The sequence below is a fragment of the Scyliorhinus canicula genome, chromosome 12 (genome assembly GCF_902713615.1).
Source record: "Scyliorhinus canicula chromosome 12, sScyCan1.1, whole genome shotgun sequence".
Classification (NCBI taxonomy): Eukaryota; Metazoa; Chordata; class Chondrichthyes; order Carcharhiniformes; family Scyliorhinidae; genus Scyliorhinus; species Scyliorhinus canicula.
Window position 1 is genome coordinate 125,096,925 of NC_052157.1, and position 23,706 is coordinate 125,120,630.

Consider the following 23,706-nt stretch of genomic DNA (forward strand, 5'->3'; position numbering starts at 1 on the left):
TTGGGGCTGAAACAGCTGAAGGTAGTGTATAGAGTGCACCTTACAAAGGCGAGGATGAGCCGGCTCTTTGAGGGTGTGCAAGATGTGTGTGAACGTTGTGGGTGGGGGGGGGGGGGGCGCAAACCACATTCATATGTTTTGGTCCTGTCCAAAGCTGGAGGATTACTGGAAGAAGGTGCTTAGGGTAATCTCTAAAGTGATGCACCTGAAACTTGGGAGGCCATGCTCGGGGTGTCGGACCAGCCGGGGTTGGAAACGGGCGCAGAGGCGGGTGTTGTAGCCTTCGCCTCATTGATTGCCTGAAGGCAGATCCTGTTAGGGTGGAGAGGGTGGATGGAGGGGTGGGTGGGGGGGGGGGGAGATGGGGGGGTGGGTGGGGGGGGAGATGGGGGGGGGGTGGGTGGGGGGGGGAGATGGGGGGGGGGGTAGGGGGGGGTGAGGGGGAGATGGGGGGGAGATGGGGGGGTGGGTGAGGGGGGAGATGGGGGGGGGGGTGGTGGGGTGGGTGGGTGGGGGGGGGTGGGTGGGGAGATGGGTGGGGGGGGGTGGGTGGGGGGGGGAGGCGGGTGGGGGGTGGGTGGGGGGGGTTTGTGGGGGGTTCTCTGTATTTATGGAGTCTGTAGGGGTCTCTGGTAGGTCGCCTTAATTAGGGGATCACTGGTGGGGTATGGTGGGGGGGGGGGAAATCTGTTGGGGGTGGAGTGGACAGGTCTTGCATTGTTTTTGGGAGAGGGTGGCCCTCTGATGGACTTTGGGGCAACTCTCCCAACGCTGGATTCTCCACCATATTGGGGACTCTGCTACTGATGGCAGGCAGCATAGAATTGAGCCCAGGATATGGATAAGACAATAAATTCAGGCCACTTAGTCTTAACTAAGCATACGCACCCAGGGGCCCACTCTTTGTTCACATGATTTTGGGCATACTTGAGATAGATGGGGTTAGAAAGTTGGTCTGGGGTCTGGGCTGCAAGAATCTTTTACCAGAAGCAGCAGACCTTGGATGCAGCAGCGATCATGGACGAACGATTAAAGCACTTTGATGTCATTAACCTTACTTTCTGCCATTATGCCATCATTTTGTATCTGCTGTGCTCAATGCCAATTGTCAGCCTCTGAGAAAGATCATTGAATTGAAAGGTTTGAGGTGTGAGATATGGTCAAACCAGATGGTGCGATCTCGAGCAAGGCGGAATAACCTTAAAATTAGGCCGAAGCCATTTAAAAAGTAAAACACAAAACACTTCTTGACTCAAAATGTATTATAAATGTGGAACTCTCGTTCCTTCAGAAAAAAAAAGGCTATTGAAGCTAGATTAAATGAAATTTCCAAAAGTGAGATTGTTCGATTTCTGGTAGGCAAGCAGGATAAGAGAAATTGAATCAAGGCAACATGTTGGTCAGAATTCATGTGGTGGCACATGGATATATTTCCATGGGGACAAAAGTGAAAAAGGGTAACTGGATGAACAACGAAAAGGTAGAACGAGCATTGCTGCAGAAATCGAATACAACAATATAAAGTCCTCCCGTGCTAGAACCAGATGGCTCGCAGAGCAGAATTGAGATTCTTCAATTATGTTAGCAGGATTGAACAAAAAGAAGTTAAAGCACCAAATTGTTGTTGCCTCAAATTTTCACCAGAGAAAATCATCATGTCCCTCATCATGGAGTGATCTAGAATTAACTTGTTGTCGCTTGAGTGGATGTCCGAGGCAAAGCTCAACCTCAAAACCAACAAACCTTCAGAGAGAGACACACAATGGCCCTCAATGGGGTTTGGTAGAAGATCTGTTAAGTGGTGACAATATATTATAAGGGAGTCAGTTGGGCTGATGATGAGATTTTGATGCAGCACTGCTGGGTCTGCTGTTTATTGAATGCTGCGATCCCTTGTGTCCAAATTTCTATTTTTGTTTCTCCTGGGTGCTCCATGAGCATGAGTTACATTTGAGGGTTTTAATTTTAAAATTGAGTTTGCAGGCATTTCAAATTTTCTTTGATTCCATGTCCTGTAAGCTTGGGGTGGATTCCCCGAGCCTCGACGCCGAAATTGTGTTGGGCGACAGGGCGGAGAATCCCCGATGGTGACAGAATCGGGGGCGGCGCCACTTTTGCGATGCTCCGCCCCCTGAAAAAGCAGGGCCACACGCTGTATCCACGGCCTCAGGCCATTGCCTGAGGTCAGCCCCGCAATGCTCCGTCCCTGACTGGCTGAGTTCCCGACGGTGTGGGGCACGTGTGGTCTCACCCGTTGGGAATTCACCGTGACGGCTGCGGACTCAGTCCAGCGCTGCCACTGTCGGAGGAGGGCCGATCTGCAGACAGACAGGGCATTATTCGGGGCTGGGGGCACTGTGGGAGGCCAGGGCACGCGGGCCGGCCGAAGGGGGGGGGGAGCTATTTTTGCAGGCCAGGTCAACGGGCTACGTCCGCCATGAAGCAGGCAATGATCCGGGCTATATCGGCAGCTAGAGCTGGGAGCTCCATACTGCCTGGCTGCAAGCCCCCCCGGAAGCAGGGAATCGGTGGCTGTAAATACCACTGTTTCTACGCCGGTGAAAAGGAGAATCCAGCCTTATGGTGTCAGAGAAGAGGTCATTTGTGAATGAGGCAGGTAGTGAATTCATAGATCATCAGCTGATAAAATTACTGACCCTATATTGAAACTGGAATGGCTCTTAATGCTGCATTTGCTATCAAACTGACCCCCGTGAGTCTTACTTTCCTCTGTCTTGACAGTATCTTCACTGATGCTGATATCTCTGTATCTTTTGTGCCAAGGGTGGCATGGCGGCACAATGGTTAGCGCTGTTGCCTCACAGCGCCAGGGACCCGATTCAATCTGTGGTGTGGTGTTTGCACATTCTCCCCGTTTCCGCGTGGGTTTCCTGCGGGTGCTCCGGATTCCTCGCACAGTCCAAAGCTGTGCAGGTTATGTGGATTGATTTGATTTGATTTATTGTCACATGTACCGATATACAGCAAAAAGTATTTTTCTGTGGCCGAGGGAATGTACACAGTACATACATAGTAGACAAAATGAATAATCAACAGAGAATATTGGCAAATGGTACATCAACAAACAGTGATTGGTTACAGTGCGGAACAAGGGGCCAAACAAAGCAAATATATGAGCAAGAGCAGCATAGGACATGGTGAATAGTGGCCAGGATTCTCTAAAAATGGGGCTATGTCCCCACGCCTGCCGGAAAACGGGCACGAATCACTCCAGACTTTTTTCAAGAAGTCCGGAGTGATCCTCCGCTGGGCAGCTCCTGCTGCCGATACAGGGCCCTGCACTTCCAGCCGTGGGTCCACACATGTGTGCGACGAACGGCCGCGGGACTGCGCATGTGCGTGGCGGCCGTTTTCACACAGCGGGCCGACGCAGGAGAAGAAAGGCCCCCCCGCCGGATCGCGTACGCCCACTGATCGGTAGACCCCGATCGCAGGCCTGGCCGTCGTGGAGGCCCCCCCAGAGTCTGATCCCCCCGCTTCCCCATCAGGGTAGCCACTGCAACCACAAGACCGAGCTCCTGTCGGGTGAAACCATACGGGAACCACATCGGCGGAACTTGCCGGGAACTCGTCCGGTCGACCGCGGAGAATTGCCCCCGACCGGCACCGCGCGACTGCGGGTGCATGAGAATCACGTCCCGGCGTCGGAGCCGAACGCAGGTCTGAGACCCCATTCTCCGCCCCCGTGTTTATCCTGATTTCGGTGCAGAGGTTCGGAGAATCCTGGCCAGTGTTCTTACAGGGAACAGATCAGTCCAAGGGGGAGTCGTTGAGGAGTTTTGTAGCTGTGGGGAAGAAGCTGTTCCTATGTCTGGGTGTTCGGGTCTTCAGACTTCTGTACCTTCTGCCTGATGGAAGGGTCTGGAGGAAGGCAGTGCCTGGGTGGGATGGGTCTCTGATAATGCTGACTGCCTTCCTGAGGCAGCCATGTTAAATTGCCCCTTAGTGTCACAAAATGTGTGCAAGCTGGTGGAGTTACGGGGGTAGGGTGGGAAAGTGGGCCTGGGTCGGGTGCCCTTTCAGAGGGTTGGTGCGGACTCGATGGGCCGAACGGCCTCCTTCTACACTGTAGATAGTCTATGATTCAATGCCGAAGCTGATTGGGGATGTAGCAAGATGCTATGGATGCTGGAAATCTGAAATAAAGTAGAAAATGCTGAGAATGCGGAGAGAGAAACAGAGTTGGTGCTTTGGGCTGATGATCTTTCATCATATTATTCAAGCACTTAGTGAACAGCACCAGGCATACCGAAAAATGAGGTGTCAATCTGGTGAAGGTACAACACAGGACTACTTGCATGCTAAGCAAAATAAGCAGCAAGTGATAGAGCTATGCGATCCCATAACCAACATCACATCTAAGCTCTGCAGTCCTGCTGCCTCTCATTGTGAATGTTGGTGGACAATTAAACAACTCACTGGCGAAGGAGTCTCCATAAATATCCCCATCCTCAATGATGGAGAATCCCAGCACATCTGTGCAAAAGACAAGGCTGAGGCATTCGCAGCAATTTTCAGCCAGAAGTGCTGAGTGGATTATCCATCCCGATCCCCTCCAGAGGTCCCCAGCATCACAGATACCAGTATTCAACTGTTTCGATTCACCCTACGTGATATCAAGAAATGGCTGAATGCACTGGATACTGCAAAGGCTGTGGGTCCTGACAATATTTCGGCAATAGTAACGAAGGTTTGTGCTCCAGAATTTGCTACACCTCTCGCCAAGCTGTCCCGGTACAGCTACAACACTGGCATCCAGCAACATGGAAAATTGCCTAGGAATGTCCTGTACACAAAAATCAGGGCAAATTGATAAGCCAATTACCGCCCTATCAGTCTACTCTCAATCATCAGTAAAGTGATGGAAGGGGTCATCAACAGTGCCTGCAAGCGACACTTATTAGCAATTACCTGCTCACAGATGCTCAGTTTGGGTTCCACCAGGATCACTCAGCTCCTGACCTCATTACAGCCTTAGTTCAAACAGGGATAAAAGAGCTGAACTACAGAGGTGAGGTGAGGGTGACTGCCCTTGACATCAAAGCAGCATTGGATCAGCCATGGCATCAAAGAGCCCTAGCAAAATTGGAGTCAATGGGAATCAGGGGGAAAACTGTCCATACCGACCACAAAGGAAAATGGTTGTGGTTGTTAGAGGTCAGTCATTTCAGTACCGTGACATCACTGCAGGAGTTCCTCAAGGTAGTGTCCTAGGCCCAACCATCTTCAGTTGCTTCATTAATGACTTCCCTTCCATCATTAGGTCAGATGTGGGAATGTTTGCTGATGATTGCAGAATGTTCAGTACATTTGCGACTCCTCAGACACTGACACTGTTCACGTGCAAATGCAGCAAGACTGGACAATATCTAGGCTTTGGCTGACAAGTGGCAAGTAACATTCATGCCACACATGTGCCAGGCAATGACCATCTCCAGTAAGAGAGAATCAACCCATCCATGCTTGAGATTCAATAGCCTTACCATCACTGAATCCCCCACTATCGATATCCTGGGGGTTACCATTGACCAGAACTGAACTGAACTATCCATATAAATACTGTGCCTACAAAAGCAGGTGAGAGACTAGGAATCCTGCAGTGAGTAACTCACCTCCTGACTCCCCAAAGTCTGTCCACCACCCATCAGGCACAAGTCATGGGCGAAATTCACCGAAGACCTTCGTGACGCCCTTGACCGGCGGGCAAAAAGGCGCTGGTGACTCCGGCGTCGGGGTCCGCTTATAAACCCTAAATCTCCCGTCCCGAAAAGGGCCAGCAGCGGAGTGACGCTGTACGTGTCAGTTTCACCCGCTGCGGAAGTGGCGCGTCGGTTGACGTCGGGCGACATCATCAACGCCGCCCGGCGTTGGTGGGGGGTAGGGGTGGGGGGGGAGAGGGGGGGAGGGGGGAGGGAGATGGTGGGGGAGAGAGGGGGGAGGGGGGTGGGGGTAGAGGTAGGGGGGGTGGGGTAGAGGGAGGGGGGTATGGGTAGGGGGGTGGGGGTAGAGGTAGGGGGGTGGGGGGAGGGGGGGTGGGGGTAGGGGTAGGGGGGTAGGGGTAGAGGTAGGGGGTAGGGGTAGGAGGCAGCGGCGTGCAGAGGGGGGGGGGGCGACGGTGCGTTGGCCCCGGGCATCCATTGGATGGGGGCATCAGCAGATCTTCCTCAAGGCTCCCCTTCCTCCCAGCTGCCTTGTCTTTGTTTGAGAGAGAGAGAGAGAGGGAGATTGTGGGGACAGACAGAGAGAGAGAGACAGAGAGAGGGAGTCCCGTCCGTCCTCTGGCTGAGAGCAGGGCTTTGGTGAGTATATTGCAATCTGCCTAAACCCAGGAATATTGCCTGGTTAGAATGCAGAGGGAAATGCTGGGATCCCGGGGTGGGAGATGTGTCTGGATTTGTCTATTTCTGCTTCAGCCTCTGCGATTTCAGGTCAGTTTCATAACAACAGGAAAAACGCACGGAGAGAGAGGGAAAAACTTTTGGCAAAGTTTCTGGGTTCTGCCTTTATAATTCACAGCGCAGAACCCTTTCTGCGCTGTGAATTATAAAGGCAGAACCCAGAAACTTTGGAAAAGTGTGAGATGACGCTTTTGAGGAGGGCAAACCAAGCTAGGAAATTCACAATAAATGGATGTTATTGAGGTGGGGGGGGGGGGGGGGGGGGGGGTGGTTCGAGGAAGTACAAAACCTTGGAGTACATATCCACAGGTCCCTGAAGATGGTAGGGCAGGTGGATAAGGTGATAAAGAAAGGATATGAAATGCTTTCCTTTATTGGACGAGGTATACAATAGGGAAGTAGGGATGCAATGCTGGTGAGATCACAGTTGGAATTTTGTGTACGGTCTGGTCACCACATTACAGGAAGGCTATAATAGTCTGGCAAGAGTGAAGGAGAGATTTACAAGGATGTTGCCAGAGTTTGAAATTTCCAGTGATGAGGAAACATAGGATAGGCTGTGGTTGTTTACATTAAAACAGAGGTTGCTGAGGGGTGACTTAACTGAGGTGTATAAGATTATGAAGGGCCTCAATATAGCAGCCAGGAAAGACATGCTTTTCCAAGTGGGGATATCAGGTGCGATTTACCCGAATGGGAACAGAATTCCATAGCACGATTAGCTGGGTGTTTCCCGGCACTCGTAGCACGAGAAACACCACGCAATCGAACGGCTATTCGGGTAGATCGGGGGCCTCGGTGAGGAACATGGGCAGATTCCACACTTCATTCTGTTTTCTACATTGAAGAGCTCCGCTTGCCGTAGCTCTCGCCCATCAATTACCAGGGGACACAGACTTAAGGTGATTGGTAGAACGATTATCATAGATTATCATAGAATTTACAGTGCAGAAGGAGGCCATTCGGCCCAGCGAATCTGCACCGGCTCTTGGAAAGAGCACCCTTCCCAAGGTCAACACCTCCACCCTATCCCCATAACCCAGTAACCCCGCCCAACACCAAGGGCAATTTTGGACACTAAGGGCAATTTTATCATGGCCAATCCACCTAATCTGCACATTTTTGGACCGTGGGAGGAAACCGGAGCACCCGGAGGAAACCTACGCACACACGGAGAGGATGTGCAGACTCCGCACAGACAGTGACCCAAGCCGAAATCGAACCTGGGACCCTGGAGCTGTGAAGCAATTGTGCTATCCACAATGCTACCGTGCTGCCCATTAGAAGGGACACGAGGAAATACTTCCTCATCCAGAGGGTGGTAAGTGTCTGGAATTTGCTGCCTGGTTTGGCGATGGAGACAGAAACCCTCAGCTCAATTACTAGATGCCTGGATCTGCACCTGAAGTAAGTTGCAAGGCTATTGGCCATGTGCTGAAAAGTGGGATTAGAATGGACGGCTAGTTTTTATTTTTGCAGCTGGCAGAGACATGATAGGCTGAATGGTCTCTTTCTCTGCTGCAGCTTTTCTATGGACCTATGGTCAGCAGCCAATAAATCTGTGTAGGGGAGGGATGGTGGGGATTGAGGGCTGGGGTGTATTTGTTGCCCACTCTCTGAAGAATCCCTTCATCAGGAAGCCACCAGCTACCGCCCCCCACCCCCCACAAAAAAAAACAAAATAATAAAATCCTTGGGGGAATTCTCCATTCCTGAGACTAAGGGCGCGATTCTCCGCCCCCCACGCCGGGTGGGAGAATAGCGGGAGGGCCTCCTGACATTTTTCACGCCCTCCCGCTATTCTCCCCCCCCCCCCACGCCTGACCCACGCCACGAATCGCTGCTCGCCGTTTTTTACAGCGAGCGACGATTCTCCAAAGGCCGATGGGCCGAGCGGCCGGGCCTTCACGCCCGTTTCAACACGGCAGCAAACACACCTCCTTTGCTACCGTCGTGAAACAGGCACCAGATGCCCGTTTGGGGCATCTGGGGGCCCGATTGTACCACGGAAGTACCACGACCGTGCCAAAGGGGGCATAGGCCCCCGATCGGTGCCCATCGATCGCGGGCCGTGCGTCCGTAACGGACGCACTCTTTTCCCTCCGCCGCCCCGCAAGATCAAGCCGCCACGTCTTGCGGGGCGGCTGAGGGAAAAGACGGCAGCTGTGCATGCGCAGGTTGGCGTTGTCCAACCTGCGCATGCGCGGCTGACGTCATCGGCCGCGTCAGCCGCTGTGACGCACGGGGCCGCACTCCTAGCCCCACCCGGGGGGGAAATTCGGCCCTGGAAGTGGTCATGAAGGCTGCCGTGGGTCACGGCCTGTCCCACGGCAGCCTTTACGAGTCTCCGCATTTGCGGAGAATCTCGCCCTAAGTGTTGATGCAGGGGCAGGATTTGTGGATTTCCATGACAGCAAAACTGGTGCCATACCTAGACAGATTCAGCGACCATTGAGGGGCTAGCACCGGCGCCACGTGGAACACAATCGATTCCAATGAGAAATGGTACGGGATTAGCCGGATCTGTGATTAACACTCGGGAGGCTGACAAGTTGCAGCCCAATATACACACTCATCCCAGCCAACAAGATGGCATTGGTTGTGCTGGAGCGTGCCCTTACAGCTGATGGGTTGGCTGGGGCCAGAGGACACCTAGGGGGGTGGCCTGGGGGGGACACCCATATGACCTGTGGCCCTAAGTTTACAGTGGGTAGTCAGCTGTGTGTGCAGCCGCATGGCTGCCTTGCCAGCTGCGGCAATGGGTGTACTGTGCCCATCCACCCCAACCCCATAGACCACCTCCTAGCCTGCCCCTGCTGCTCCCCCTGGTCCTGGCAGAAGCCCCCTGGCCAGCGGCACGACTGTCAGCAACCTATGGTGATGTTGCACACTCCATACCCCCTCTCCCTCACTCAGCAACCAAGGTGCCTGTTTCATAAATTGTAAAAGCTCAAGTGAACTTCGCCATCGGGAATCCGCCCTGATGGAGGCAGAGCATTGTGGAGGCTCTGGACAACACCGGGTCAGGCACGCTAATGATATACAAACATAATTTACTGGACGTGTGGAGTGGAAGGCATTGGCTTCGCTGTTGAGGCACCGGAGAATTGCTATTTGGCGTGAAACCGGCGGTCACCACAATTTTGGTGTCAAAACCGATTCTCCGCCCAATTGCCTTTCTCGATTCCCGTGTCAGCTGCTGGGGGATCCCGCCCCCTACCTTTATGGATATGAGGCATTTCTCTGCTCTGACACTCTGTGATGGGCTTGGCTTGCTTTTCTGGGACTCTTATAACTCAGCCCATTGGGCATACCACCCTCCAAACGCATGCCGGGTCCCATTCTAACGGGGGCAGCAGGAACATTCTGCATTGGGAACCCATCATCCATCACCACGTCCACCACTTCATTTTGGAAGCCTTGCCTCTTACAAAGGGCATGTGAGAAATCCTAGTTTACTTCAGAGCCCGTCCTATCTGACTTCCACCAGACTAAGGGAATCCAATGCAATTGCTGACTAAAATCAACGTGCGTGGAGAATACTTCACTGTTGTGGAGGAAATGCTGTGCTTCCAGCCAAGATCGGTGCTGTCTGAAGCTGCAGTCTAGTGGCTTCACTCCATTCCTGGCCGAGGTCACTGGATGGGAATCACCTTAGGAACTTGGCTGTTTTTTCTCCTCCCTTGCCCAGGCCAATTGCAGTTCTTCCACTGAGATCAGTGAGAGCAGGAAATGAAGCTAAAGATTTCAGTGTGTGCTGCCCATGACCTACTTTTCTCATTTGGATTTATTGATCAAGATGGATTAAGCTGACCTGTTGTATTTTTCAGAGTTTATTTTTTTGTCACGGCGGACAGTAAGTTTCTTTAATGAAGTCATAAATTATTGTGATGAAGACCACTTGGGAAAATATCTTGTCTGTGTGATAATGAATTCATAAAGCCATTTATAAAGAGTCAGTTTTGAACTTTGCTCAGTATAAATGCACAGAGAAAAGATCCCCCATTCTAGTTGATCACCAGTTTGATACAGAGACCAAGGGGCTAATTTAAATCTAAATCATCCAGTGAGAAGTTTCTCCCCAGCAAAGCCAAAAATGATCCAGTCATTGTAATAATAATCTTTATCATTGTCACAAGCAGGCTAATATTAACACTGCAATGAAGTTACTGTGAAAATTCCCTAGTCGCCACATTCCGGCGCCTATTCGGGTACACAGAGGGAGAATTCGGTGTCCAATTCACCCAACAAGCATGTCTTTCGGGACTCGTGGTAGGAAACCGGAGGAAACCCATGCTGGGAGAATGCGCAGACTCCACACAGACAGTGACCCAAGGCGCTAATCGACCCTGGGACTCTGGCGCTGTGAAGCGACAGTACTTACCACTGTGCTTCCCTGCCGCTCCCTATGGCATGTGCGTGCTTGAGGCTCCTAAATTACAACAATTACAACACTTTAAAAGTACTTCATTGGCTGTAACACTTTGGGGGATCCTGAGATCAAGAGCGACACCATATACATGCATGGATGGTCTTTCTTTACTAGATCTGAACTGTTTTTCTTTCATCTGTATTGACAGAAATAAGAGAAGCCTTTCGAGTTTTGGATCGTGATGGCAATGGCTTCATTTCAAAGCAGGAGCTGGGCATGGCAATGAGGTCCCTGGGTTATATGCCCAGTGAGGTGGAGCTTGCAATCATCATGCAGCGACTGGATATGGATGGTAAGAACACATTTATCATGTTGTGCTAATGCAGTATGTATGCAGTGTGATTAATGTACTTGATTTTTAAAATATGGCCCTTATATATTTATTTAAAGGTTATCGAATTGCACTTTGCTCGAATACTAATGACAAAATGACTGAATAATAATGTTGGGGATAGCTTGTTAGAGGATACCTTTTATATTGGAGGAGTGCAACAAAGATATATTAGGTTGATACCTAGACTCAATGGATTAGATTGCAAGGTGTGATTACACAAACTGGATTGTGTTTTAAGATTATAAAGTGAGCTGGTAAAGCAGATGGAGAAAAAATATTCTGCTGGTTGGGTTAGGGCGCTGGGTGGGGGGGGGGGGGGGGGGGGGGGGGTAGCATCTAAAAATAGGACATTGGGAGTTTCCAGCGGTAATATTGCAGGGTGGGAAGATAAACCAATGCTTGAGATTCTCCGGCTGCAATGGATAGCTATGAATGGAGCCATGTGAAAGGTGGCCAAATGGAGGAGAAGGATGGGAGTGTGATTGTATGATCGACTACGTCAACTGACTGGTCTAGAAGTCGAGGAGGAATAGTGTACCATCATCACAGTCACAGAGGATTAAATTTTTGATTTTGATCAGTTGCTATTTCAGTGCAGTTGTGGGGTGGAAACCTGAGAAGGATTTCTAGTATCCGCAAGGTTCTGCAGTTCGACATTAAAATGAAGTTGGCCAGGAGTGTAGAGCAGCGATATAATGGTGGGTGGCATGTAGTCCCAACATCACGTCCACCACTAAAACCCGTGTCTTAGCTACTATGCTGCCAAGTCATTATGTGATGAAGCCTAATTAATAGCTTCTGCTTAACGTGGGAAATAAATGTGTGCAATGGTTCCACAAGCTTTGTTGTAAAGATTACTGTACACTAAATTAGTGTCGTGGCTCTTAAGGTACTTAAATGTGATTGCATTATCCTATTGCTCGTCATCTGAATTCACCTTAACAAATGTTTTGGGGTTGAGAGTCTGTTACGTTTTGGGCAATGGATCCGTTTTTTGGGATAATTATGTTAGACACCAGAGATCATCAAATATAGTGAAGTGCTTTATGTTAACGGAGGCTATTGTTACTGAAGTACTTTGAATTTCTGGTTGATTGCACTATATGGATGGCTTCCAGAGCTGTGGAGGAAATGGAGACTTGGATGTGAAATATTTATCATTCTGCACATTAAAGTTGTTTGTTATACAGCAAAAGTCTGACAAATATGCGACAAGTAATTTAGTACAATGCCCTGTTGCTGTGTGTGCGAGACTGATTTGTCATAATTAGGTATGGACCTAGTGGGAGTATATATTTGAATGTAGTAGGTCAGAAGAATACTCCAACACAAAAAAACTACTTTACTCAGAGGTATAATTATTTTGTATATCTATAACAACCATGGCAGAGTGGAAGTGATGCAGAATTTTAGAGTGTCGTTGGAGGGATAATGCACAGAAAAAGCGTGTAAACATGGCTGTGCATCAGTTTCTGTTTTGTCTGACCTTTAAGGTCGACCTAATGACCTCCTATACAATAGTCAAGAGCTTAATCAGAATGCTGACTTTGAGGCAGACTGCATGGTAATGCCCCCTCACGAATTTTCACGATTTTCGTTTCACCCATCTAGAATGAAAAGGCCATTAAAATAAGCGAGCTCATTTTACTTATTACTCAAAGTTGGACAGCTAGTTCTTTATGCTGTTGCAGCCTAAATGCCGAGAATGTACATTGCATTAAGCGCTCTTTTTTGAGAAGAGGTTTGTAGAAGGACTACAAGGCAGGTTCACTTCCATCAATGGCAGACAGCTCAAATCCTTGCTTACTTGTACAGCTGTGTGCACAGATCTAGGCATCTATACCTGGTTATGAGGACAAAGTACAAAGAACAGTACAGCACAGGGACAGGCCCTTCGGCCCTCCATGCCTGCGCCAATCATGATACCCGTCCAAACTAAAACCTTCCGCACTTCCGAGGTCTGAATCCCTCTATTCCCATCCTATTCATGTATTTGTCAAGGTGCCTCTTAAATGTCTCTATCATATCTAATTCCACCAACTCCCCCGGCAGTGTGTTCCAGGCACTCACCACCCTCTGTGTGAAAGAACTTGCCTCGCACATCTCCTCTAAACCTTTCTCTTTGTACCTTGAACCTATGTCCCCTAGTAATTGACTTTTCCACCCTGGGAAAAAACTTCTGACTACCGACTCCGCCCATGCCACTCATAACTTTGTAAACCTCCAATAGTTGCTCCTCAACCTCCGTTGTTCCAGCAAAAATGATCCAAGTTCATCCAACGTCTCCTCATGCTAATACCCTCCAGACCAGGCAACGTCCTGGTAAACTCCTTCTGTACCCGTTCAAAAGCATCCACATCCTTCTGGTAGTGTGGCGACCAGAATTGTATGCAATATTCCAAACGTGGCCTAACTGACATTATGTGCAGCTGCAGCATGAATTGCAAATTTTTATACTCAGTGCCCCGACCGATGAAGGCAAATATGCCGAATGCCTTCTTCACTACCTTATCTACCTGCGTTGCCACTATTCAGTGATCTGTGGACCTGTGGACCTGTACACTCAGATCTCTCTGCTTGTCAATTCTCCTAAGGGTACTGCATTTACAGTATAATTCCCAACTGTATTAGATCTTCCAAAATACATTGCCTCACATTTGTCCGGATTAAACTCCATCTGCCATTTCCTCGCCCAAGTCTCCAACCGATCTATATCCCACTGTATCCTCTGACAATCCTCTTCACTATCTGCAACTCCATAAACCTTTGTGTTGTCCGCAAACTTACTAATTAGACCAGCTACATTTTCTTCCAAATCATTTATCTGTGGAACAACAAAGGTTCCAGCACTGACCCCTGCAGAACACCACTAGTCAGAGCCCTCCATTCAGAAAAACACCCTTCCACTGCTACCCTTTGTCTTCTGTGACCAAGCCAGTTCTGTATCCATCTTGCCATCTCACCTCTGATCCCGTGTGACTTCACCTTTTGTACCGGTCTGCCATGAGCAAGCTTGTTCAAAGCTTTACTGAAGTCCATGGAGACAACATCCACTGCCCTTTCTTCATCAGTCATCTTAGTCATTTCCTCAAAAAACTGGATCCAGTTAGTGAAACATGACCTCCTCTTCACAAAACCATGCAACCTATCGCTAATAAGTCCATTTGTTTTCAAATGTGAGTAAATCGTGTCCCTCAGATTCTTCTCCAATAGTTCCCCTACCACTGATGTAAGGCTCAGCAGCCTATAATTTCCCTTCCACCCTTCTTAAGCAAAGGAACATAATTGGTGATTCTCCAGTCCTCTTGGATGTCACCTGTAGCCAAAGAGGATACAAAGATATCTGTCAAGGCCCCAGCAATTTCCTCCCTTACCTCCCTCAGTATTCTGGCGTGGATCCCATCAGCCTTGGGACTTATCGACCTTAATGCTTTTATTTTTAAATTTAGAGTACCCAATTATTTATTTTTCAAATTAAGGAGTAATTTAGCGTGGCCAATCCACCTAACCTGCACATCTTTGGGTTGTGGGGGTGAAACCCACGCAGACATGGGGAGAATGTGCAAACTCCACACGGACAGAGACCCAGAGCCGGGATTCGAACCCGGGTCCTCAGGGCTGCAGTCCCAGTGCTAATCACTGCGCTACTGTGCTGCCCAATGTGGCTGCTAAGGGGAAATTGCATTACAGCCCCACTAAGGTCTCCATGATCACAGTTGTTTGCAGCATGCTGGAGAGCCTTGACATCCAGAGGGGTCTAACCATGGAATAGGTGCAGCCGGAGCCCCACGCTCCCACCACAACCAACGACAGAGTAGGACACTGACAATGACCTGGAATATTATTGATGAGAAAATCATTTCAGACAGGATGACTTGTATACCAGTATCTGTAACCAAACCTGACTGCCCAGATTACTAACCGCCCTCTCACTGAGCAGTGCCCATACTCTGGTGTTCACTCAATCTGGTCTGGTCTGGCTGGAAAGACACCTACTGGAAAACATTGAAGTTTCTGAATCTGTCTGTAATGACTACCATGAGCTGATCATCCAACAGATTGGAGTCGTATAAGCGTGCAGACAGAAATTTAGAGTTCCACGTTTCTGCATCCGCACTCTGAGTGTTGATCAGAGAGGTTCCCATGTGCAAAACACCTGAGTGGCAGAAACCAGTGCCTCCAGGGTGGAGATTCCCATGAGGTGCAAATTCTGCTATCGTGTATCTAGGAAGGACATGAGGTGATCATGTCCCCAAAAGCTTTCTGCTCCTCAACTGTCACAACCTTCTCACTCACGCTCGGTGATTGGGCCGTATCATCCTCAGAGTGGCAATCAGCTTCAGATTTACCAGTGCTTAAATTCTTAAGTGCCTGTCTTGTCCGACCTTCCTGACTCAGGCTGGGTGAGATTCAGGCAGCGCAGCAGAACTTGGGCTTCAGTGGCGAAGTGTAAAAGGATCAGAGCAAAGGAGGGCATGCCCCCTTTTACAAAGCAATAGCAACCATAGCGCAGGTGATTTTAAAGATCCCATTGAAAATAATTGGCCAGGGAGAACAAAAATGTCTAAGGAAGTGGATAAGAATTGGGGGGTTGTGGGGGAGTTGGAAATGGAGATAGGGGTCTGACATGGTGGGGGGAGGGGTTTGAATGTGGAGGGTGGCGTTAGACATGTGAGTTGGTTCAGACTTCTGGCAGTTGTGTGGGATGGACATCGGGGGAGCATGGTACCTACACCCACATGAACAGCAGCATTTCAAGAAAGCAGCTCATCAACACCTTCCCAAGGGCAATTAGGGAAGCCCATGTCTTGTGAATGAATAAAACAAAGGGGTGGGGGACATATCAGATATTAGGCTTGGGTGGGTCGGACATTGGGCCGGGGGAATAAGGGTGGTCAGACATGGGAGGTAGGATATTAGGCGGGGGTTAAGATGATCGGACATGGGGGTTCGAATGTCTGGGGGGGTGGATGTGATGTCAGGTTAGGGGGTGGGCATCGCATCAGGTTGGTAGGAGTAATGTTGGGTCGGGTCAAGGGCTGGGAGATATATTGGGTCAGTGTTATGTGGGGTCGGGGGAGGGGGATGGCTGGGTCTGGGGGATGGAGGTTGGGGTTGAGTCAAAGGGGTGGGGACGAGTTGGGTGGGGGTGAGGGCCGAAGGTGGGGGTAGGATCAAATCGGAGGGGTGGGGGTCACCCTCGGAAGGGTCACCCTCGGAAGGGTCGGGTCAGAGATTGGGTCGTTCGTAGGGGATCGGGTCAGGGTGGGGCTCGGGTCAAGTTGAAGGGGTGAGGGTCAGGCCCGGGGATGGGATTTCGGGGGGGGGGGGGGACCAGGTCAAATTGCTGCTGGAGAACCCCATGAAGGTTGGGGTCGGAGGAGTGAGGTTGTCCCGTGTGCGGCTATGTATGGGTGTTTAAATGAGCTATGCTGGAGTTGGTAGTCCTGTGTTTCCTTCTATCTGTTTCAGAGTAACTATGAGTGTAAAACTGGGCACACCATCTGAAGTTTGTGATTTAAATCATTTTGTTGAATGGTTCTCAGCGCAGAGCAATTGTTCAGGATAGGTTACTCCTTCTGGACAGTTGCCGGGTGAACCCTTACCTGGGACCTTCTAAGAGGGATTCCTCAGCGCATCTTTCGGATACCTTCCAAATCCAACACTGAGGCGCTGGAAGTTTTGGGCCATTTATGTTTGGGTGATGACTGTGGGTGTACATTTCTTGGTGCAATCGGTCACAGATTTCAGGAACAGGAGAGTTTACACAGTTGCTCCTACCCCACCCTTTTGAACTTTCAGAGCTCATTACACATGGGCCATGTGGAGGAAGAGGAGCTAGATAGAGCTTCATGCTTAACTTTTGGTACAGTAATAAGTCTTACAACACCAGGTTAAAGTCCAACAGGTTTGTTTCGATTTACTAGCTTTCAGAGCGCATCTCCTTCATCAGGTGAGTGAAGAAGTGGGTTCCACAAACATATATATAGATAAAATCAATGATGTAAGATGATACGTTGAATGTGAGTCTTTGCAGGTAATTAAGTCTTTACAGATCCAGATGGTGCGACTGGAGAGAAGGATAATCACAGGTTAAAGAAGTGTGAATTATCTCAAGCCACGACAGTTGGTAGGATTTCACAAGCCCAAACCAGATGGTGGGGGATGAATGTAATGAGACATGAATCCAAGGTGCCAGTTGACGCCGTACTCATGCGTACGGAACTTCGCTATCAGTTTCTGCTCGGTGTTTCTGCGTTGTCGCGTGTCCTGATGGCCGCCTTGGAGAACGCTTACCCAAAGAGCAGAGGCTGAATGCCCTTGACTGGTGAAGTGTTCCCCAATTGGAAGGGAACTTTCCTGCCTGGCGATTGTCGCGCAATGTCCACATCTCCAAGGAGGCCTTCAGGGGAGGATGGTTACATGTAGTGGTGGGGGAGGGGGGGGGGGGGTTCACTGGGAGCAGCTTCTTTTATTTTTTATTTTTAAAATTAAATTTTTTTTTAGAGTACACAATTATTATTTTTTTCCAATTAAGGGGCAATTTAGCATGGTCAATACACCTAACCTACACATCTTTGGGTTGTGGGGATGAAGCCCATGCAGACACGGGGAGAATGTGCAAGCTCCACATGGAGAGTGACCCAAGGCCGGGATTCGAACCTGGGTACTCAGGCTGTAGGCTGCAGTGCTAACCACTGTGCCACGTGCTGCCCACGGAGGGTGGGGGGCAGCTACAAAGTGAACTTATGTGTACCGAGGAGGCCTTTAAAAATGGTGACCCCATGAGCCCACCCACCAGTGTGACATCGGGGGACCTGCCCTTTTCTGTTTTTCTTTCCATGTTGTTATGGGCCAGCGTTTAGAGAACCCCAAAGTGTATCATGGAGTTCACCTGACCCATAACATTGAATAGATTTTGGTTACAGGGAGCACAAGGGCTCACTTTACAGGTGCAACAGAGAACTAATAGATATTTTAAACATAAAAACAATGTTTACTCTATGAATCCCATCAAAATTTTTTAACACACACAGTAAACATCTTAGCAACCATCAACTAAAATAGTCCACCCAAAGAATACAGTACTCTATAAGTAACCCTTAATCTTTCCTTACAACATCCATGAGACAAATACCCTCTTTAATGCAGAGATCAGGTTTAAATTTTCTACTGAGAGCAGTTATCAGTTTAAAATCACTCAAATGAACACTCTTAAACTTGTAGAGATATTCAAACACATCTGCTGGCTTTCACTGCAGCTCTTCCCTCTGAAAAGGAAACTAAAACTCACAGACACACACCAGCTTTTGTTCGAAGCAAAAGTAAAAGTAGACAGACAGCCCAGCTCTATGGACACTCTGACATCACTGAAGCTATTTGACAAACACCCATTTCTTAAAGGTATACCCACTACAGCTATTTGTAAAAAAACACCCATTTCTGAAAGATACTCTCACATGACAATGTCCTGAATGGTGCAGTGGAGAAAGCCGCCATTGGTGCTCGTGGCTTCAATACCGCTTTTCATCCAGATTTGCCAGATTTAGAGAAAATTCTGCCCTGTATCTCCATAAAAGCAGGTTTGCAAATGCAACATGCTATCTGCTGTGGGCCAGTGTCATTTGCTGAAGAAAAGTGTTCCTTTCAAAAATGTTTAATACTTATGTAGATAGATTATCATAGAATTTACAGTGCAGAAGGAAGCCATTCGGCCCATCGGGTCTGCACCGGCTCCTGGAAAGAGCACCCGACCCAAGGTCAACACCTCCACCCTATCCCCATAACCCAGGGCAACACTAAGGGCAATTTTGGACACTAAGGGCAATTTATCATGGCCAATCCACCTAACCTATACATCTTTGGACTGTGGGAGGAAACCGGAGCACCCGGAAGAAACCCACACACACACGGGGAGGATGCGCAGACTCCGCACAGACAGTGACCCAAGCCGGAATCGAACCTGGGACCCTGGAGCTGTGAAGCAATTGTGCTATCCACAATGCTACTGTGCTGCTTATTGATAACATTATGAAGTCATTTATGTCCATTTTATGACATTATAAATGAATATTTTATATAAAACACCTTCCTAGCAACATATGTATCAATACTGCAGCCGGGCACACTTCCTAACTATAAACTAAAATGTGGAACTATTGCAATAAACATAAACAAATTTTAAAAATAACAGAGTTTTAAAGATTTAGTGTAAATCCGATTTCCTTTAATCTCTTTTATTCTTCCCAGTAACCCTTAATGATTGTGGCCTATTACAATGTGTTTCAGCGTGTTAGCCTCTCGTCATGAGAACACGTGTGAATGATTTACTTAAATTTTGACCTTAAGGTCGAATGTGTGCTTACCACTTATTGTGCAATGGAACTGCTGCTGTTTAGAGAGCACCATGTTATTGACCCCTGCATGTTATTGAAAATTGTTAGACAGCTGAGATGCAATGATAGTACGTGAGGCGGTGAAGGGCTCACTGGTTGACGAGTTAATAAGCATGAAAAGCAATAAAAAAATTATAGCATTCATGGATTTGAGGAGATCTCTGGTCTCCCCCTCCTCCATTCAATAACTGCCTGCATGGCCATAACCTGCAAGAACACTGTGCTCCTCAGCAGTCATCTCAGTGCTAGCTTGCATGCACTGCCTCCCAAGATGTGCAGCTCCCAGCAGGTCCAAAAGGGGCCAACTGTTAGAAAGTGCAGTTTGAAAGAAGACATTTGTACAGGCGCCGCCTTATGTCAGTGTGCGAATATTCAACAATAAGGAATCTGATGCTGCCATTCTACTTCATCCTCCATACTTGCCATGTTTAATAGTTGGCAGGATTAAGGTGTGTTGGTGGCATGTAAGAAAACCAGTTTGTTGGTGCATTTACAAAAGGTCACTAATGTTCAAACTCTACTGTGATCTTCCACTGTGATGATATATCAAGTGTTTAGTGAAGCAGAATACAGATGCTTTGTAAGATAAGCTAATGAAATGCAGCTGTATATTTGCACACTTACTGATACATCTTAGTGCTGCTGACAAAATGGTCACTCTCAATTGCTTCCAGTTTTAGGTCCCAGCTGACTGGGAGGCAGGGGGAGAACCCGTGAAATGCCACAAGGAGGCGGAGGTGCCGTGCCCATGCCATTTTGCCAGCGGAGTGGAAGGTGGCACACAACGCTTCTGCACAGAGGCCAATTTACCATTCTCCCGGTAGCGTCTGGGGGTAGGGTCCTACTTTCTTTGACTGGCCCAAGAACCCGCCCCCCCCCCCCAGACTCCATTTAGCTTGTGGTGAGGGAAGCTACTGGCTACCCCTACTGGTGGCTGTGAAGCTTCCAGTCACTCTGATTGGCAAGCAGCATTTGGGGGCGGACTGTTGTTCTAAATATGGCAACCAATTGCCCCTGACAAAATGTAGCCTCGGCTCCAGCTTACCACTGAAGCAAGGTCGTTCCCCCTTCCTCTTCGAGGCTCATCAGTGGCTCCTTCCGCCACCACTAAATTCAGCCCTTTAATTATATCATCTGCCACTTGCATTCATTCATATCTGGCAGACCTCACTGAGTGGAGCTCCCTTCCAACTAGGGTAATCCTTTGTCGGAAGATTTCACGTAGTGGAGTTTAGAACACTTGATGAGTGAATGGAACCAGTCAGGGCAGGTTGTTTGCTTAAAAAAAAGTGAATTCTGAAGCACAGCTCTCAAGTGCAGCAGAGAGCGACTTAAAATCTCCTTGCACTAGAAATCCCACCTCAATCTTTGAGTTCTCCCTGTGCAACAAACACAAAAGTGCTTGGAGCACTGTCAAAACATTTCAATGAATTGGCCTTATAAACTCAGCTGCTTGCCGGCCGTGTGCCCAACTGTGCCAGATCTGTATTACTAATCCAACATATCAGGGTAGGATGAATCAACCAAAAACACAAATTAATTGCTAGTGCATGCTTCCAGGAAACTCTAAAATTAGTTCCAAATGTTGAGATAATTGAGACAATTATTATCGAGAGTATATCATCCCCTCTGAGTGACCAGTCTTTCAAAGGATGCAAATCTGTGCAATTGGCACAGAGTCTGTTTGTCAGCAGATGACAGGAATGCACCTTCATGCCAGAAAGAGAAGGGGCCCCGTGTCCACCCGCCCACACCTGGCTGGCATTTAATGCAGCGATCTTTCTCCAAGGGAAGTGACATGGGGTCTCGACAAGAGGCGAGAGAGACACCTGGCGCCTCTACTAAATACTGCCCATGGATGTGACATATTTAATGGTTATAAATCCTTCATGGAATGGGCTAAACTTAATCGGAAGATTATAAGAGTGGACTGTAATCTGGAACCTGTATTTGGATTATGCGTTCATTTTTCCCCCGCTAGATTTCAATTCGTCCCATATGTCAAGCTGGAAAACTAAAATCAAAACATATTACCCCAGGCCCTCAGAAATAATGCATTTGCTGAGTGAAACTCAGGCTGTGTTCGAGTTAATTTTGTCACATTACATGACTGTTAAAATTCATTGTTCATTTTATTGAAACAAAGATTTTCCTCGTCCCTCTCCCTGCCGTAATGCTGAATGGGAGCAGTATGTTCAGTGTGTGCTATGCCTGTTAATACCAAGCTGCTGTGACTGGTATCGATATTCAAGATCACTAGTATGGCCTCGGGACAGAAGCACAGTCCCAACCTGTATCAGTGCCCAGCAGTGGAAAATTGGTCACAACACGCCGCACAGTTGCCTCACTGAGAAGCTTGCAGCTGAGCCTTAGTTTCAGTGTTGGGCACTGCTGCTGCCCTCTAGCAGTGAGTTATCTTGACTTGACTTCAGGGGATCTCTACTGCTTCCTTTATGCCTGTCCTCGATCCAAACCTCCCACACATCGGCCTCTTGTTTCGATGCAAAGGATTTTGACCGCGTGATGATGAAGGAATGGTGATGTACGTCCAAGTTGTGAACGTGCGTGATTTGGAATGGATCTTGGAATGAATGATTTCTTGCTTGTTCAAGGTGGGGGAGGTCATGGGTTTGCAAAGTGCTGTGGAAGGAGCCGTGACAAGTTGCTGCATTGCATCTTGCAAATAGTGCACACTGTAGCCACAATCCTATTTTTTCAGGCATGACTGCTTTTTCTGGCTTCTTTGTTCTGCTGTCCCTCTCTCATACATAAGTAGATCAAAGAGTGTTTTTTAACAGAGTGGTGAATTGCATTTCTGAATACTCACACAAACAAACCAATCACCTATGGTGTGAGCAATTTGCGATTAACATGTTAACCATCTAACAGCAATACGCCAACAGTTATTACATTTGAGAGAATGTGGATTTGTTTAAAAAGGCTACATAAAAATAACTTTTTTTCAGCTGTATGGAAAAGTAATTCAAAAGTTCTGAAACATTACATTAGTCAATGCATTGGAAACTTTAATTGACCATATTGAAAGCCTGTTCCACCAAGTCCTGAGTGCTTCATGTGCCTCCGTATTTATTTATTTCTGTTTTGTCAATGGCTTCCTCAATGTTGCAGGTCTCCAGTGAACAGCACTGGTCCACAGCAGCCATCTACCCAGTTCTCCAGGCTCTTAAAATGAAGTAACATCAATTCCTGTAAAGGAATCATGACAGTTGTTAGGGAGTGGGTATTATTGGGCATTATTCTGCAAACCAGCTGCACATTCATGACATACAATAGAACCCCTTTGTGTGCATGAGTGAGTGACATAGGGGCTGACTTGACCCATCCACATACCATAATACATAGAAATGTAGAAACATAGAAAATAGGAGCAAGAGGAGACCATTCGGCCATTCTAGCCTACTCTGCCATTCAATGTGATCATAGCTGATCATCCAACCCAATATTCTAATCCTGATTTCTCCCCATATCCTTTGATCACCTTTGTCCTAAGTGCTATATCCGTAATGTTCTCGAAAACATACAATATTTTGGCCTTAACTACTTCCTGTGGTAACGAATTCCGTAAGCTCCCCACTCTCTGGGTGAAGACATTTCTCCTCATCGCTGTCCTAAATAGTCTACCCTGCATCCTCAGACCATATATATAACCTGCAAAATACTATCAGATGGTAAAAGGTAAAGATTCACTTGTGGCTGGTTGGTTGTCATGGAGGTTGTCATAATATACACACAGGTATATGATGGTGCACAGACAGGCAGTGATTGACACACAGGATGACCAGTGAACACACAGAACACAGCAGCCAATCACCAGAAAGGACACGACCACTATAAAGCCAGAAGGCACTAGTTTTCCCGCTCTCTGGGGATCCAGCCTCTGAGACAGTCAGAGCTCGTGAGCAGCAACTAGAACATACACCATGTGGTTGCAAGATAGTCTGGTCAGGTTAGCTTCAGGTCTCCAGTCAAGCCAGCATAGTGTCAACCCACAATTAAAGCATGTATGATAGTTTAGAGTTCAATAAAATCGAGTTGCATTTCTTCAAGTGTTGGAAGCCTGTCTCTCTCACCACTGCAGTAAACGCAGTTCGCGCAGACCCAGCT

General features: G+C 48.2%; 1 protein-coding gene across 1 annotated transcript in view; it reads left to right on the plus strand.

Annotated features, from left to right (window-relative positions):
- Positions 1–23,706, plus strand: part of caln1 (calneuron 1) — a 482,787-nt gene that overhangs the window by 69,466 nt on the left and 389,615 nt on the right. The window contains exon 3 of the mRNA XM_038814049.1: positions 11,000–11,143. Within this exon, the coding sequence (XP_038669977.1) occupies positions 11,000–11,143 (144 nt within the window). The remainder of the gene's footprint in view (positions 1–10,999; positions 11,144–23,706) is intronic.